This window comes from Pseudophryne corroboree, chromosome 4 (genome assembly GCF_028390025.1).
Source record: "Pseudophryne corroboree isolate aPseCor3 chromosome 4, aPseCor3.hap2, whole genome shotgun sequence".
Lineage (NCBI taxonomy): Eukaryota > Metazoa > Chordata > Amphibia > Anura > Myobatrachidae > Pseudophryne > Pseudophryne corroboree.
In genome coordinates, this window is record NC_086447.1 from 815,957,989 (window position 1) to 815,972,784 (window position 14,796).

The 14,796-nt window shown below is 43.6% G+C and overlaps 1 protein-coding gene across 10 annotated transcripts in view; it reads right to left on the bottom strand.

Moving 5' to 3' along the window:
• Positions 1-14,796, bottom strand: part of EHBP1 (EH domain binding protein 1) — a 643,275-nt gene that overhangs the window by 210,085 nt on the left and 418,394 nt on the right. For all 10 annotated transcript variants that reach the window (XM_063918463.1, XM_063918471.1, XM_063918465.1 and 7 more), the window contains one exon: positions 5,133-5,276. In XM_063918463.1, coding sequence (XP_063774533.1) covers positions 5,133-5,276 — 144 coding nt within the window. The remainder of the gene's footprint in view (positions 1-5,132; positions 5,277-14,796) is intronic.

Consider the following 14,796-nt stretch of genomic DNA (forward strand, 5'->3'; position numbering starts at 1 on the left):
GGGTTAATGTCAGAAATGTGCAACACATTTTTTATTGCCGTAATCATGCAACGGATGCCCCTTGTGGATTGTGTATATGTCTCATCCTCGTCGACACTGGAGTCAGACTCCGTGTCGACATCTGTGTCTGCCATCTGAGGTAGCGGGCGTTTTTGAGCCCCTGATGGCCTTTGAGACGCCTGGGCAGGCACAGGCTGAGAAGCCGGCTGTCCCACGGCTGTTACGTCATCCAGCCTTTTATGTAAGGAGGTGACACTGTCGGTTAATACCTTCCACATATCCATCCACTCTGGTGTCGACCCCGCAGGGGGTGACATCACATTTATCGGCACCTGCTCCGCCTCCACATAAGCCTCCTCATCAAACATGTCGACACAGCCGTACCGACACACCGCACACACACAGGGAATGCTCTGACTGAGGACAGGACCCCACAAAGTCCTTTGGGGAGACAGAGAGAGAGTATGCCAGCACACACCACAGCGCTATATAACACAGGGATAGTACACTACACAAGTGATTTTCCCTATAGCAGCTATAATACACAGTATTGCGCCTAAATTTAGTGCCCCCCCTCTATTTTTTACCCTATTGAGCCTGGAAACTGCAGGGGAGAGCCTGGGGAGCGTCCTTCCAGCGGAGCTGTGAAGAGAAAATGGCGCCAGTGTGCTGAGGGAGATAGCCCCGCCCCTTTTTCGGCGGGCTTCTCCCGCTCTTTATATTAATATTATGGCAGGGGATTTTTACACATATATAGTTTATTAGACTATATTATGTGTTTTTTGCCATTTTTAAGGTAATCAAATTGCAGCCAAGGGCGCCCCCCCCCCCCAGCGCCCTGCACCCATCAGTGACCGGAGTATGTGGTGTGCATGGGGAGCAATGGCGCACAGCTGCAGTGCTGTGCGCTACCTTAATGAAGACCGGAGTCTTCAGCCGCCGATTTTGTCCTCGGAATCTTCCGTCTTCTGGCTCTGTAAGGGGGACGGCGGCGCGGCTCCGGGACCGGACGACCGAGGCTGGGCCTGTGTTCGATCCCTCTGGAGCTAATGGTGTCCAGTAGCCTAGAAGCCCAAGCCAGCTGCAAGCAGGTAGGTTCGCTTCTCTCCCCTAAGTCCCTCGTAGCAGTGAGTCTGTTGCCAGCAGATCTCACTGAAAATAAAAAACCTAATAAATACTTTCTTTACTAGAAGCTCAGGAGAGCTCCTAGTGTGCAACCAGTTCGAGCCGGGCACAGATTCTAACTGAGGTCTGGAGGAGGGGCATAGAGGGAGGAGCCAGTGCACACCAGTAGTCCTAATTCTTTCTTAGAGTGCCCAGTCTCCTGCGGAGCCCGTCTATTCCCCATGGTCCTTACGGAGTTCCCAGCATCCACTAGGACGTCAGAGAAAAATCTATAAAAATGATCGCTCTTAAAAGAAAGGACACTGGGGCACATGCATCCACACTTGGAGATAAGGTGGAGAGAAATAAAGTACCAACCAATCAACTCCTGTCTTATTTCAAACACAGCCTGTAATGTGGCAGTTATGAGCTGATTGGTTAGCATTTGATCTCTCTCCAAGCATTGATGCATAGGTCCCTTTCTCTACATTGGATCCTATGGAGGAGGAACTGGATTCCTCTTCTCAAGGCAGCAATTCATCAATTGGCCAGATTTAATACCCCAAATGGTTAGGGCTCTGGTCCTCAAACCATAACAGTCCACACACACACACACACACACACACACACACACACACACACACACACACACACACACACACTAGTGCATGCGTTTCTGAGATCTATACAATGTACAGTCAGTACAGAAACAAACACAATGGTTAGCAGCACCCCAGTCACAAGAGCAACCTCTATCTGCCGCTGTTGCAGAAAAATAATCTTCTTCTATGATACCAAATATTTTAGCAAAATATAGAACCACATTCCTTCCAAAGAACCAATAAGGAGATGGCTCAGGAACACTGATTAATGTAGCTGTGCAGCCATTTGCTGACCCAAACAACTGTCCACTTATACAGCATCAGCTCACACCCTATATGACAACCGGGAAACAGCAATGCTCCTGCACAGAGGTCTATCAGCCTCGGAAATGCCATTATGAAAACTAAATCAGCGTGAATTCCCTGGGGATGATGATCTTACAAGGTCATCGGGGAGGTTATCGGTGGGGCACTGAGAGAAAGCTAACAAAGCAGGCTTGATCGCACCTGGCCTGTCACTTTGTATTTCCTTCAACACGACCCATGTAATTGTTCTGGGCACATAAATGACAAGTAAAAGTTATTGGTCTCTGTATCTTTAGCAAGAGCTGAGGGAGTTTTCCAGGTGAGAATGGGAAATAACCAATCAAGGCAGGGCTATTCTCACATACATACTGTATGCATGCACACAAACACCTACAACTATAGAATTTGGTTTATCTTTAAAAACTTATGCATAGACTGAAATGATAAGTGTTATTGTATTTGTATCCTTATAGAGTTCACCTTCTAGGCCTAGCTATGGCCTCCTGAGTATCAAACATAAATACTCCAATAGGCAGACATACAGTAACACCTGGATCTCTCCTGCACCCTCCAAGAACTTGCCTGAAAGCCCAGATAAAACCCGCTTTTGTGTCAGTCCTGCACTTCATCAGGAGACCCAATCGTTTGGCACAAACTAAAACTGGTCCTGAACATTTGAGAATACTTTTCTCAATATCAACCTAAATAAGAATTGAGCGGTTCATTCACCCAGCACTCATCCTGTTTTCAAAATAAAATACAGAGCTGTAAGTAAAACGATGTCACTGCACTCCTGCAAACACATGGCATGCCAGGAAATGGGTGGTCTTCAGTATGCCGGCGTTCGGGCTCCCGGCGACCAGCATACCGGCGCCGGGAGCCCGACAGCCGGCATACCGACACTTATTCTCCCTCGTGGGTGTCCACGACCCCCCTGGAGGGAGAATAAAATACACCGTGCCCATAGCGTGGCGAGCGCAGTGAGCCCGCAAGGGGCTCATTTGCGCTCGCCACACTGTCGGTAAGCCGGCGGCCGGCCTCCCGGCGCCGGTATGCTGGTCGCCGGCCGATCGTAGTGAACCCCAGGAAATATAGGGGGGAATTCAGACTGCTGCAGTGATCGCACACCCCGGGAGCCCAGTGATCTCCTCTGCCTATCAATTGACAGGCAGAGGTGGTCGCAGGGCGGGAAGGGGAGTGCCAACGGTGTTAGAACGCCGTTGGCGGGTGCAGTCCGGACACGCTTCAGTTGGGGGGGCGCGGCAGCTGCGTGACGTCACACGCGACCTAGGACGTGGTGGGTAGCTCCCTGCCACCGTGCAGGAGCTGCACAGGTAGGGAGCTAATATCCTGGTACAAAGGCTTTTGTACCTGTGCGGAGGGTGGGTAGTCTTGGGCCTGAAATGTGGGGCGGACTAGCTCTGTGCTCGGCTTCCCCCCGCATGTCAGTGTAAATGATCGTTGATGTGCTAAATTTAGCATATCTACGATCAACTCTGAATTACCCCCATAATCGGATCCCATGCATTAGATGTAATTTAGAAGTCACTGAACACGAAAAAAAACACCCTGGTCAAAGGAGGAGCTGCTATCCCATTTACCAGAATGACAATATGAGTGAGGCCACAAGAAACTGAGAAATGACAGCAGCCACAACTTTCTATTTATTGTGGCTTAATGTCAGTGGTCACTTGAGCAGCACATCACTGCTGTAATAGAGCATTATGTACTAAATCAGAATATATCACATATACCACCATGCTGCACAGAACACTTTTATACTCCTCTTCTACAGCTGCAATGACCCTGGTTATTGCCGGATTAACCCGGGTCGTGGCTCAGTGGAAAAAGGTTCCAAATAACCTGGATCCAGTTACCCGGGAATCAGACACGGGTAGCGGTCCTGGGTTGGACCCGGAAAGAACACGGGTAATGGTGCAGTTAAAAAGGTGACTCGTGCTTGGAGATTATGTAATCTCTAAGCGCCGCAGAGGGAAGAAACACTGCACACGGGTGAAAAGGGGCTGACCCAGGAATAACCCAGGTCAAACTTGCGGCGTAAACGGGGTCTGCCCTGGAACGGAACAGTGTACACAAACCTGGGTCTGCGGAAAGAGAGCATTACAGAGGAGTTCTGGAAGTACAGGACTTGGTTACCTTATTTCTTGCAGATTATAGCAATGGTGATTGCTGCGTGTTTTACTTCAACTTAATTATGAATTATACAGATGTAAAAATAAAAATAAAATTGTACTTTTGATATCATCACTGTTATGGTGATTTGTAGGTCATCTATTGCAGCATTAAATTGATAATATATTTGTACTAATGAGAATCTTATTTAGTACTGCTTCTAAATATTACTCAGCACTGCATAATTACAGAAAAGTTTTAACACTTTTAAACCAGCTCCCACAGTACTGGCAATCTAACCTCACTACTAGAGTACACGAGCGTGTACTAAGATCTGCTTACCCAGGAGCCAGCTAACCTACCAATGTGCATCTGAGCCACCTGAAAGTACAGGAGCAGAGACGCAGATTATCATTCTTTACCAACTGGCTGGGTATAAGTGTTGGTTTGGACGTGGCTACTTTTCTTAATAATGTTCATTTTACAAGTGTCCACATTTTGTCAGAAGCCAATTAACCTACCAGTGTGATTTTGTTTTTTGTGGGAGGAAACCCATGGAAACATGAGGAGAACATACAAACTCCACACAAATAGGGCCTTGAAGGGAATTGGAGAAAGGATCCCAGTTCTAGGAGGTAGCAATGTAAACCACTATGCCATTGTGCTACCCAACACTTTAAATAGCATGTTTAAGTGATGTAAATATATGCCAAACTCCAAAGACTGCGCACAACTTAACGCCTGTGCAAGAAATAGCCTCATTTTAAACAGAAAATATTACCCTTTATCACAAGAGTCATTCTGGCCATAAAAAAAAACAGACATAAACCCAGATGTAACAGCCAGTGAGATGCAAGCATCAGGGTTGTTTTGCCTTTTAAATTATTACTGTTTTAAAATCTAGAGGCTAAACTGAGTTGCAACTCGCAGGCTATTACACTTAGGCCATACTGGTACCGTATAAAGCTATATGCAGGTAAATCCTACATCACTTAGCTGCCTGGCACGGGTAGACGCCACGGTGTTATTCCTCTGCTTGTTTCCGGCTTTCAGAGCGGCGTCTCTCCTGGCCTGCTCCAGCAATAATCGGGCCCGCTCCTTCAGCTCCTCCTGCCGGGACAGCATTCGTTGCTATAAAAAAAAACAAAAAAAAAAAACAACATTTCAAAAATGGGAAAATGAAGGTTGACCTAACAATACATCCATATGTGCAAATCACATACAAGGGTCAATCGTCTGGTGCCAACTTCAACTGACTCTCTCCATCCTGTCTCTAGCTAGTGTCTTAGCAGTTAAGATTGATGTATCAGATATACCTCATCAGGGCAGACGTATTAAGCCTGGAGAAGGGATAAAGCAGTGATAAGTGCAAGGTGATAACACACCAGCCAATCAGCTCCAATATGTAAATTTACAGTTAGGAGCTCATTGGCTGGTGCGTTATCACCTTGCACTTATCACTGCTTTATCACTTCTCCAGACTTAATACTTCTGCCCAATTTTTTTTTAGTTCGACTGATTCAATGTACATAAACTTTGTATCATGCACAAACATATTAAAATATTGTATTAGATTACAATTAGGCTGTGTGTATAAGGTGTATATGACACACAAATGCATTCTGTGCTAAGGCTTGGGTCCCTTCCACAAGACATCTCATTGTGGTACGCAAATATTCCAAAATATGTAAAAATCCTACATCTATGATACGTCTGGTTCCAAGCATTTCATATATGGGAGAGTCAACCTGTATCAGCATTTTGGTAAGATGTTCAACATATTATAGGGGTAATTTACAGACATGTTCTGCTGATACCCAGCAAAGCTAATCATAGAACCACTTCCTAATTGTTGCCTATTGGGAATATTGCATATTTGCTGTGATACTAAACCACATAATGTAACACCTCATATATGAGCATCATGATTAATGTTTGATAGACAATAATGTGTTGTAGATATAGTAAATCTGAAGATAATTTCCAAGGATACGTAACTTCTGTACAAGTTCATCAATAGTTAAGTTACAATGGTTCTACGCAGACACTGCACACTCTGTCCTGGCCATGATTAGAACATAAATAGTATTGTTTTCTAAGTACACCAAGAAGTCTAAAAATAAGCAGAAAGCAAGCTGTCTGGGTCCTATAGGCTGTTCTTTAAAGCTGGGACTTACCAGAGTTTTGGCAACAATTTGTTTTAGTGAAGTGGACAGCTCCAGCTAAACTACAGGAACTTCCACGCACACATACACAGCATTGCTTATCCCACGAGATCACAAAAAGCAATTGGCCTAGAGATACTGAAGCACTGCTCCCAGACTGTTCCCAGGTAAGCTTTCTTCTGACTGATGAGGGAGATTTTTTTTTTATTTTTTTTAATAAACTGTCAGTAATGTAGTTCTCTCTCTCTCTTATGATGGCTCATAGCATGCGGGAATATTTTTGGAGAACTTAAAGAGAAAATACTGGGTTTTTATTTGTATTTAGACTACAAGTAAATAAGACGACTTGCATGGAAACCTATAAATAGAATCTGATGGCAGATAAGATCCACTTGGCCCATCTAGTCTGCCCATTAACTTCTCAGCACCATGTTTGTCAAATGGTACTGAAATTCAATCCCAAAAAAATACTTAGTTTTTTTTTTTTATACAGAGGGTTTTTGCTTAATAAAGGAGAGACCACTGGTTGCCTTACCCCTATGACTTATGAAGACAGGGAAGGCGCTATTATTACAATGAACCTTGGCAGTATCCGGATGATAGATCTACGCTGTCTAGATAGACAGTCAATAGGTCGACACCATACGGTTGACATGCATTAGGTCAACAAAATCAAAAGCGCTGAAGGTTGACACGTTCAAAAGGATGACATGATAATGGTCGACACAAGTTTTTCACATTTTTCCACTTCTGCTAGATCTACCATCCATGTGGACTGTGACTGGGAATAGTAACCTTGAACAAAGCGTGGCAATCGAAGCGTCCCCTTGAGGGTCGACATTTGCTATAATTGTGGTCATATATCATGAAACATTGAAAATTACACAAAAAACCTTAAACTTGTGTCAACCTTTTCTGTGTTGACCATTTCCATGCTGTACCTGTCGACGTTTTGACCCTGTTGACCATATGGGGTCAACCTAATGACTATCTATCTAATTACCTTAGATCTTCTATACCACACCCACCTTGGCGGTGGCCTAAAGTACCAATGGTTAGTGGGAACCTAAACCAGTGAATGACAATGTCACTCATCCAGTGTTTTCAATGCATCACAGTCACCCAATAAGGCACACCAGCTGCTGACAAGAAGGTGATGCAGCCATTATTCTCAAACATTTCAGTATTACCCTGGAAGCCTGATGTCACAGCCAAGTTTCACACTTCCAGATGCTCCCAGTTGCCTATAGGGTGGGCAGCAAGCAAACAGTGGTCCTGTATTGTAATATCATCTTAGATATATGGAACTGCAAGTTATTTGTAGAGCCATACATGGGGGATAAAGCATACATAAAAATTACAAAGTACACAGGTGACCCAATAGGACAGCTACCGATAAGTTTCCAATATACACACAATATATACAGACAAATTCACATGTAAGCATAATTATATAATTACCACCAGCAAATTACACAATTAAGTAGAATCCTCAAAAGGAGAGAGGGCCCTGCGTGTGAGAGTTTACATTGTAAAGGGCCTGAGGGTGTACACAAAGAAGGAGAGGGGAGCAAAGTTGGGCAGTGCAGCAGTAGAGAGTTGGAAGCAGGGGTGGTAGGCTTGGAAAAAGAGAATGGTTTTAAAGCACATTTGAAGGCTAGGAGGCTGGGTGGAAGTCTCACTGAGTATGGGAAGACATTCCAAAGGTTGGGAGCTGTGTGGGAGAAATCCTGGAGGTGGGCATGTGAGGAGGTGCTTAGGGAGGAGGAACAGTTATAGCTGGCAGTCGGTAGTGTGTGTGTGGAAATGCTGATGGCGGGAGGGCAGGAGTGACTGAGGGGTTTGTACTTGAGTGAGAAGGGATTGAACATGAGTCTGTGTGGGACCGGCAGCCAGTGAAGCGACTCGTAGAGGAGGCAGTGAAGGTGGAGTGACAATGAGGAAAATTACTCTGACAGTGGTGTTTAAGACAGACTGAACGGGAGCAAGACTGCAAGACTACACATCCCAGCATGCCCTGCCATCGTTTTGCTATTAGGGAATACTAAAACTATAATAAGAAGGCATGTTGGGATATGTAGTTCCACAACAGCTGGAGGGCCGCATGTTGAGCACCCCAACATCGATTAAATCAGGTAAAATATTAGCGTTTCCTTTCTGCTGAAAATAATTATTTAGCCAAGGCATATGTGTATATGTAGTTTCCAAGCCTCACCAGTAGCAGCCAGTATTCATAACATGCACTGCTGAGATCTAATATAGCTGAAACAGAAACATATGAGTTGAAAGGACTGAGCAGCCCTTAATCAGACACAAATTCACTGGATTTTTGGGGGTAAACGTTTCAACTGATCACAGTATTAAACATTTTCATCTAAAATTCCAGTGTGCATAGTTACCTACACAGCAGTCTCCTAACTGAGCAGGGTTTCTGCAAGAAGACTTTGCAAGGGAAACACTGTTTACCCACGCTAAGGAGTAGCAGCTATCAGTGTAAATTGTCCTACGTGTGGCCGCTGGCCAACAATGGTTAGAAACCATGAATGGTCTGAGGGAAAGTGTAATCGCCATCAATGGCACACCACCGATGTTAAAAAAGTGGTGGCTGATCCCTGATAGGCTATGCACATGGGGGGTCAGCAATCACTAATTACCGATGCTGGAAAAACCATTGACCATCTACTTCAGAGTTGACAAAGGTCATCCCTAAATTATCCAAGCATGTACCCAGTGTTTCTGGTTTATAAATAAGAAGCAGCCCTACCTGATGCATTGTAACATCGGCAGGAAAACAATGTCATTGTATAAAATGTGCGTGGCAGGAAGCCAATCAAGTGTGCAAACACTGGCTTGAAGAAAGGTATAGGTGGAGTAGGCTTCAGAGTTGCCACAGGAAATGCTGTTTTCCCAGAAGGGGTTTCAGTAGAGATGAGCGAGTCCGGATTTAATGCCAGAATTAATGTCAGTTCAGTTTTAACCGGATTTTTTTTCTTATTGGCTATCCACAACACATGACATCCATGAGCCAATAAGATGCCGTTTTGAGATCCGAGTAAAACCGAACCCGCTCATCTCTAGTTGTCAGTGAAGTTCTGCAGAATGGAGAAGGCGGGGGCTGGTGTAAGTTAGTTGCCATTTGAGTGTTTATATGAAAATAAACCAAACTTATAGAGATCTCTTGAGCATTGCTTCTATTGCTAAAGACATGGGACTCAACTGGTGAAGGGTTTGAATGAGGCGCTTGTGTTCCTGGGAGCAATGCCCACTACTACCTCATTTTCCAATAGGCTGCAAGATCTTCTTTAGAGTATAAACCAATGAGAGTAATACTGAATGGAAAACAAATTCTGCTGCTGAATGAAAGGCCTGAATGGCAAAGTGTTGACGTACTTCCAGCAGTGCCCTCTTTCCTAAAGGGAAGCATTGAAAACAATAAAAAAACAAAAAACAAAAAAAACTAGCTCACAGGTGTAGCTAATTATTTAGTTAATAGGCTAATTATCAACATGTAATTTGGAAAAAAAAAAGATTTAAAAAGGGACATAAGTCAGTCATGCTCTGTGCTACTGTGCTGCCTTTAAACTGTGACTAGACTTATGTCTTGGAGAGATTTACAATCCAATAATCTATGTCAAGTGATTTACGACCTGAAAGGAACAGTAAGTGACACGCGTGCAGCACATAAAGAGGATCCCAACCCTCTAATTTGTAATCTGTATAAACAAAATGTGTCTTCGTTAATGTGCATAATGTGAGGTTATGTGTTGAAATTTAGAAAGTGCTCTGGATACAGAGATGTTCCTCCCTTGCCGTCTGTACTGACTGCCGCACAACCACAGCAAGGAAGTCGGCTCCACACTATACTACATAAGGGGGAGTGCATGACAGTGTCGGGAAGTAGTCACAAGCCCATGAGTTCCAAATGTGTCTAAAATCATTTGTTTTAATAATGGATATTGTGTGTTTTTTTTCTGCTAAGTAAAAGTAAAGCTAATATTGCTGGTCATACACACACAGGAAATTGCCATTACATAAATAATAAAGCCTGTTTTACAGAATGAATATATATTGGGGGAAAACGCACAAAATGTTCAAATAACACAGGAGAGTAACTGGTCGCAAAACAAACCCATCGTAAAATATAAAATGGGCCATGATCTGAAAGAGGCCAAGGGGTATAATTACTAAGGTCCCGATTTAATTCGAGTTTGTATTTTTCTTCTAAGTGTGATCACGGGAATTTACTAAACACAAATCTCGGTAGTGTTGGGGCTATTCGTATTGTTTTTCTTGGCAGAGTTCACAAATCCGAATGAATATACCATCGGACAAACACGGCTGTTATTTTATACAACTCGGTAATTTACTAAGAATTTGTATCCTCAATCACTGCCGACAATAGCCAAACACTGCCGGGAAACTGCCGTTAAAAATCATAACGAGGGATGTAGGTAAGTATGTATGAGTGTGTAAGTGTGTTGTAATAAATTTGTACTATCACAGTGTGTGTGTCTTGTTTTTATTTGGGTATTTCTTTTGTTGCAGAACTACAGGTACCAGCGGGCCCGTTATTTCCCCACATGCTGGTACTTGTGGTTCTCCAAGTACCAGCAAGCGGGGGAGGCTTGCTGTGACTTGTTGTTCTGAAACAAAAGACAATATTCTTTTTCAGCACACAAAAATGATATCAGCCCCCCATCCACCGTCCAGGGATGGGGGGGGGGGGGGTGGCAGCCTCGGGCTTCACCCCTGGCCCTTGGGTGCCTGGGGGGGGGACCCCTTGATTTAAGGAGTCCCCACCCCTCCAGGTTACCCCGGCCAGGGTTGACTAGTTGGGGGGGGGGTAATGCCACGGCCGCAGGGACCAGTATAAAAGTGTCCCCCGGCTGTGGCATTATCTTCTAGGCTAGTGGAGCCTGGTGCTGGTTTTTAAAATAAGGGGGACCCCTACGTCTTTTGTCCCCCGTATTTTTGGAACCAGGGCCGGTCCAAGAGCCGGTGCTGGTTGTCTAAATACGGGGGGGGTCAATTTTTCCCTGGTATTTAAACAACCAGGACCGGCTCAAAGATCCAGAGACTGGTTATACATAGGAGGGGGGACCCCACGCAACTTTTTTTTAACATGTAACCGTTTTAACTCTTAATACTGTACACAATGAAGCCCTGCACGGATCTCACTGATCCGTCCGGGCTTCATTGTGTTATGTCCTGCAGTGTGTTACCCATCACTCCCGTAAAACACTGCCCGACAATACGAATAACATCGACATCGGAAAATATGAAAAACCAAAACTCGACAGTTTAGTAAATTCCAGAAAATGATTACAAAAAGTTGCAGAAATATACGTCTAATAAAATTTGAGATTAAACTCCCACCAATTCGGCAAAAACACGAATCTTATAAAATATACCCCCAAGATGGAACTTAAGGAAGCATTCCTCCGAGCTGTTTATACTAAAAAATGTTTGTATTTATGAAAAATCGAATGTGCAGTGGGGATTTATAAAACAATACATGTCCAAGTAATACAGTGCATCTAAATCTAAGTACACGATCCCAAGCGGGGTGTCAGCATCGGCAAATGAGTACACACTTGCAGCGGGGAAGTGAGTGACGGGGAGAATGACACGGTCATTAACAAGAACCTCTCTCGTCTGTACATGTTCAGACTAGGGAGAGGGTCATTAACGAAGAGCGCATCGTTAACGACATTGAGTGTACACACTGGACGAGATTATAAAAGATCTCACTCAGATTGGTCCTTCTGAGCGAGCTCTTTTACTTTCTCGTCTAGTGTGTATGGGGCTTAAGGTGTGCGCTCAATGGCCCTCATTCCGAGTTGATCGCTCGCTAGCTACTTTTAGCAGCCGTGCAAATGAATAGCAGTGCAGCAGAGCGGTACAAAAACATTTTGTGCAAAACAAGACCAGCTCTGTAGTTACTTATTCTGTGCGATGATTGCTGCGACGAAGGTCCTGGAATTGACGTCAGATACCCGCCCTGCAAACGCCTGGACACGCCTGCGTTTTTCCAAACGCTCCCAGAAAGTTGACACCCATAAACGCCTTCTTCCTGTCAATCTCCTTGCGATCGGCTGTGCGAATGGAATCGTCGCTAGAAGCAATGCAAAACAACGATGCACTTTGTACCCGTACACCGTGTGCACATTGCGGCCCATACGCATGCGTAGTTTTAATTCTTTTTTAACTGATCGCTACGCAGCGAACAACGGCAGCTAGCGATCAACTCGGAATGAGGGCCAATATTCTCTAAAAAGGTTTCTGAGGATATTTAGCAAATTAAATTGCTGTTAATTTGCACTTTAACTTGGCTCTGATTATATCTTCAACGATGATGTAATACATGTAGAAAAAGATGGCCATAGAACAACATGTAGCCAATTATATTATTAGAATATTCACAGCAGAATAGATTATTTCAGACACTGATTGAGCCAATCCTTAAAAAGGCATGTATCTTTCCATTATGTGATATGTAAACCAGTGGTTCCCAAACTCGGACCCTTAAGGACCCCTAACGGTCCAGGTTTTAATATACATCCATATATAGTATCCGTGCTTGGTCACAGGTGACTTAATTAGTACCTCAGTCACTTTGATTTAACCATCTTTATTTAAAACCTGGACTGTTAGTGGTCCTTGAGCACTGATTTTGGGAACCACTGATGTAAATGATGTTAGAGTTGCCAGGGGCAGGGCAGTTTCATAATGAGAGTAGATGAATGGAGGCAAGCAGATAGCAATGGTCTGAGAATTAAATGTGAAATGCGTCGCGTTCCTCAACAGCACAGAGTAATTATGTGAGGCTCTTATAAAACTGGTTCTGTCAAACTGTGGTGTCAAACTCACGTCATAAATCCACTGTGCTTCTGAAATGCTCTGCGTGTTTAATAACTGAGAAACAATGTTTTTGGGTTTTTTTCTCAAAGGCTAACTGCACTTCTAAAGGTTTAAAGTGTGTTTCCGGTTATGAAACAGCAAATTTATACGGATAGAAGTATAAGGTGCAAATGATGTAAGGTTAATAATAAGAATAAAAGGTAAATATAAGTTAATAGTCCAAAAGCAATAACCAAATAAGGTCAGCTTTTTCCTGTGACCAATGAGAATGGTTTTTAAGTGTCAGTAAAATATTCAGCATTCCAAACAACTCTAACTCCACCTAGACTGACTCCCAAGAAACAGATATGACACACAATCATTTATTAGGTGGGGCACTTTATGAATTTAATTAACCCTGTTTCGCATAACTAAATCAAAACAATTTTCATTTCACACATTAGTGAGCAGGCCCTATGCCAGTGGTTCCCAAACTTTTTGGAATCATGGCACCCTAGAGTATCAACATTTTATTCATGGCACCCCTAGGCCAAAAATGTATTAGCGAGAAATTTTGTAATAAATATTAAATCAAAGATTGTGTTTATATGTCATCTTTAGGTTCCATTATGTGGTGAGGAACAAGATTTGCTTCTGTTTGTCCACATATATTATGATTGGCAGCCATCAGCACTGGTTTTGCCTATTACATTGACCAGAAATAATTTTGATTGGTCCTGGACCACCAATCCAAGGCACCCCTGCAAGTGTTCTGAGGCACCCCAGGATGCCTAGGCACACAGTTTGGGAACCACTGCCCTATGAAATGAAGCATTGACACATCCGTATTATGGCTCGCATATCTACAGTGGATATAAACAGTCCACACACCTATATTGAAATTGTAGTTATCTAATGGTGTAAAGTCTAAAACCAAAATAATTCATATTGGAACGTTTTCCACCTTTAGTGTGACCTTGAAACCAACCAAATGCAAACCAATACAAAACAACTTTTAGAAAAAAGGAGAAAATATATCTACAATACCCTAATTGTATGTGCTTGCACACCCCTAAATAAATACTTTGTGGAAGCACCTTTTGCTTTCATTTATAGATCAGAGTTTTTCAATAAAGCTTGTTACAATTACCCTGCTGATTGGCTTAACGCTCCCGATCAGCAGAGCAGTGTGATCCCGCCTTGACCTGCTGCTGACATCCATACAATACGGACGTGAACTTTATGTGTGTGTACGGGCTTCTATGGGATTGGGAGGTCGGCCTAACAGATATTAATACAACACGTAAGATGCGACCTCCCAATACCGACCGTCACCTGAGCATTATAAGCCGCTTACCGGCTAACACTCCTGTATCGGCATTGCATACACACCTTTACAATAAACAGCTGCTCTCTCTTGATAACTGGCCAATGATTGTACAGGTGTGTACCCAGCTTAAGTCTCTATGAACTTCACACAGCTGGACTTTGGTATTCTATCCCAGTCTTCACTACAATAAAGCTCAAGGTCCATGAAACTGCAAGGGGATCTCTTATGCATAGCCCTCTTTCGGTCACTGCATGGCTTTTCAGTGGGACTGAGGTCTGGGCTCTGAGTGGGCCATTTCAAGAAATTTGATCTTTTT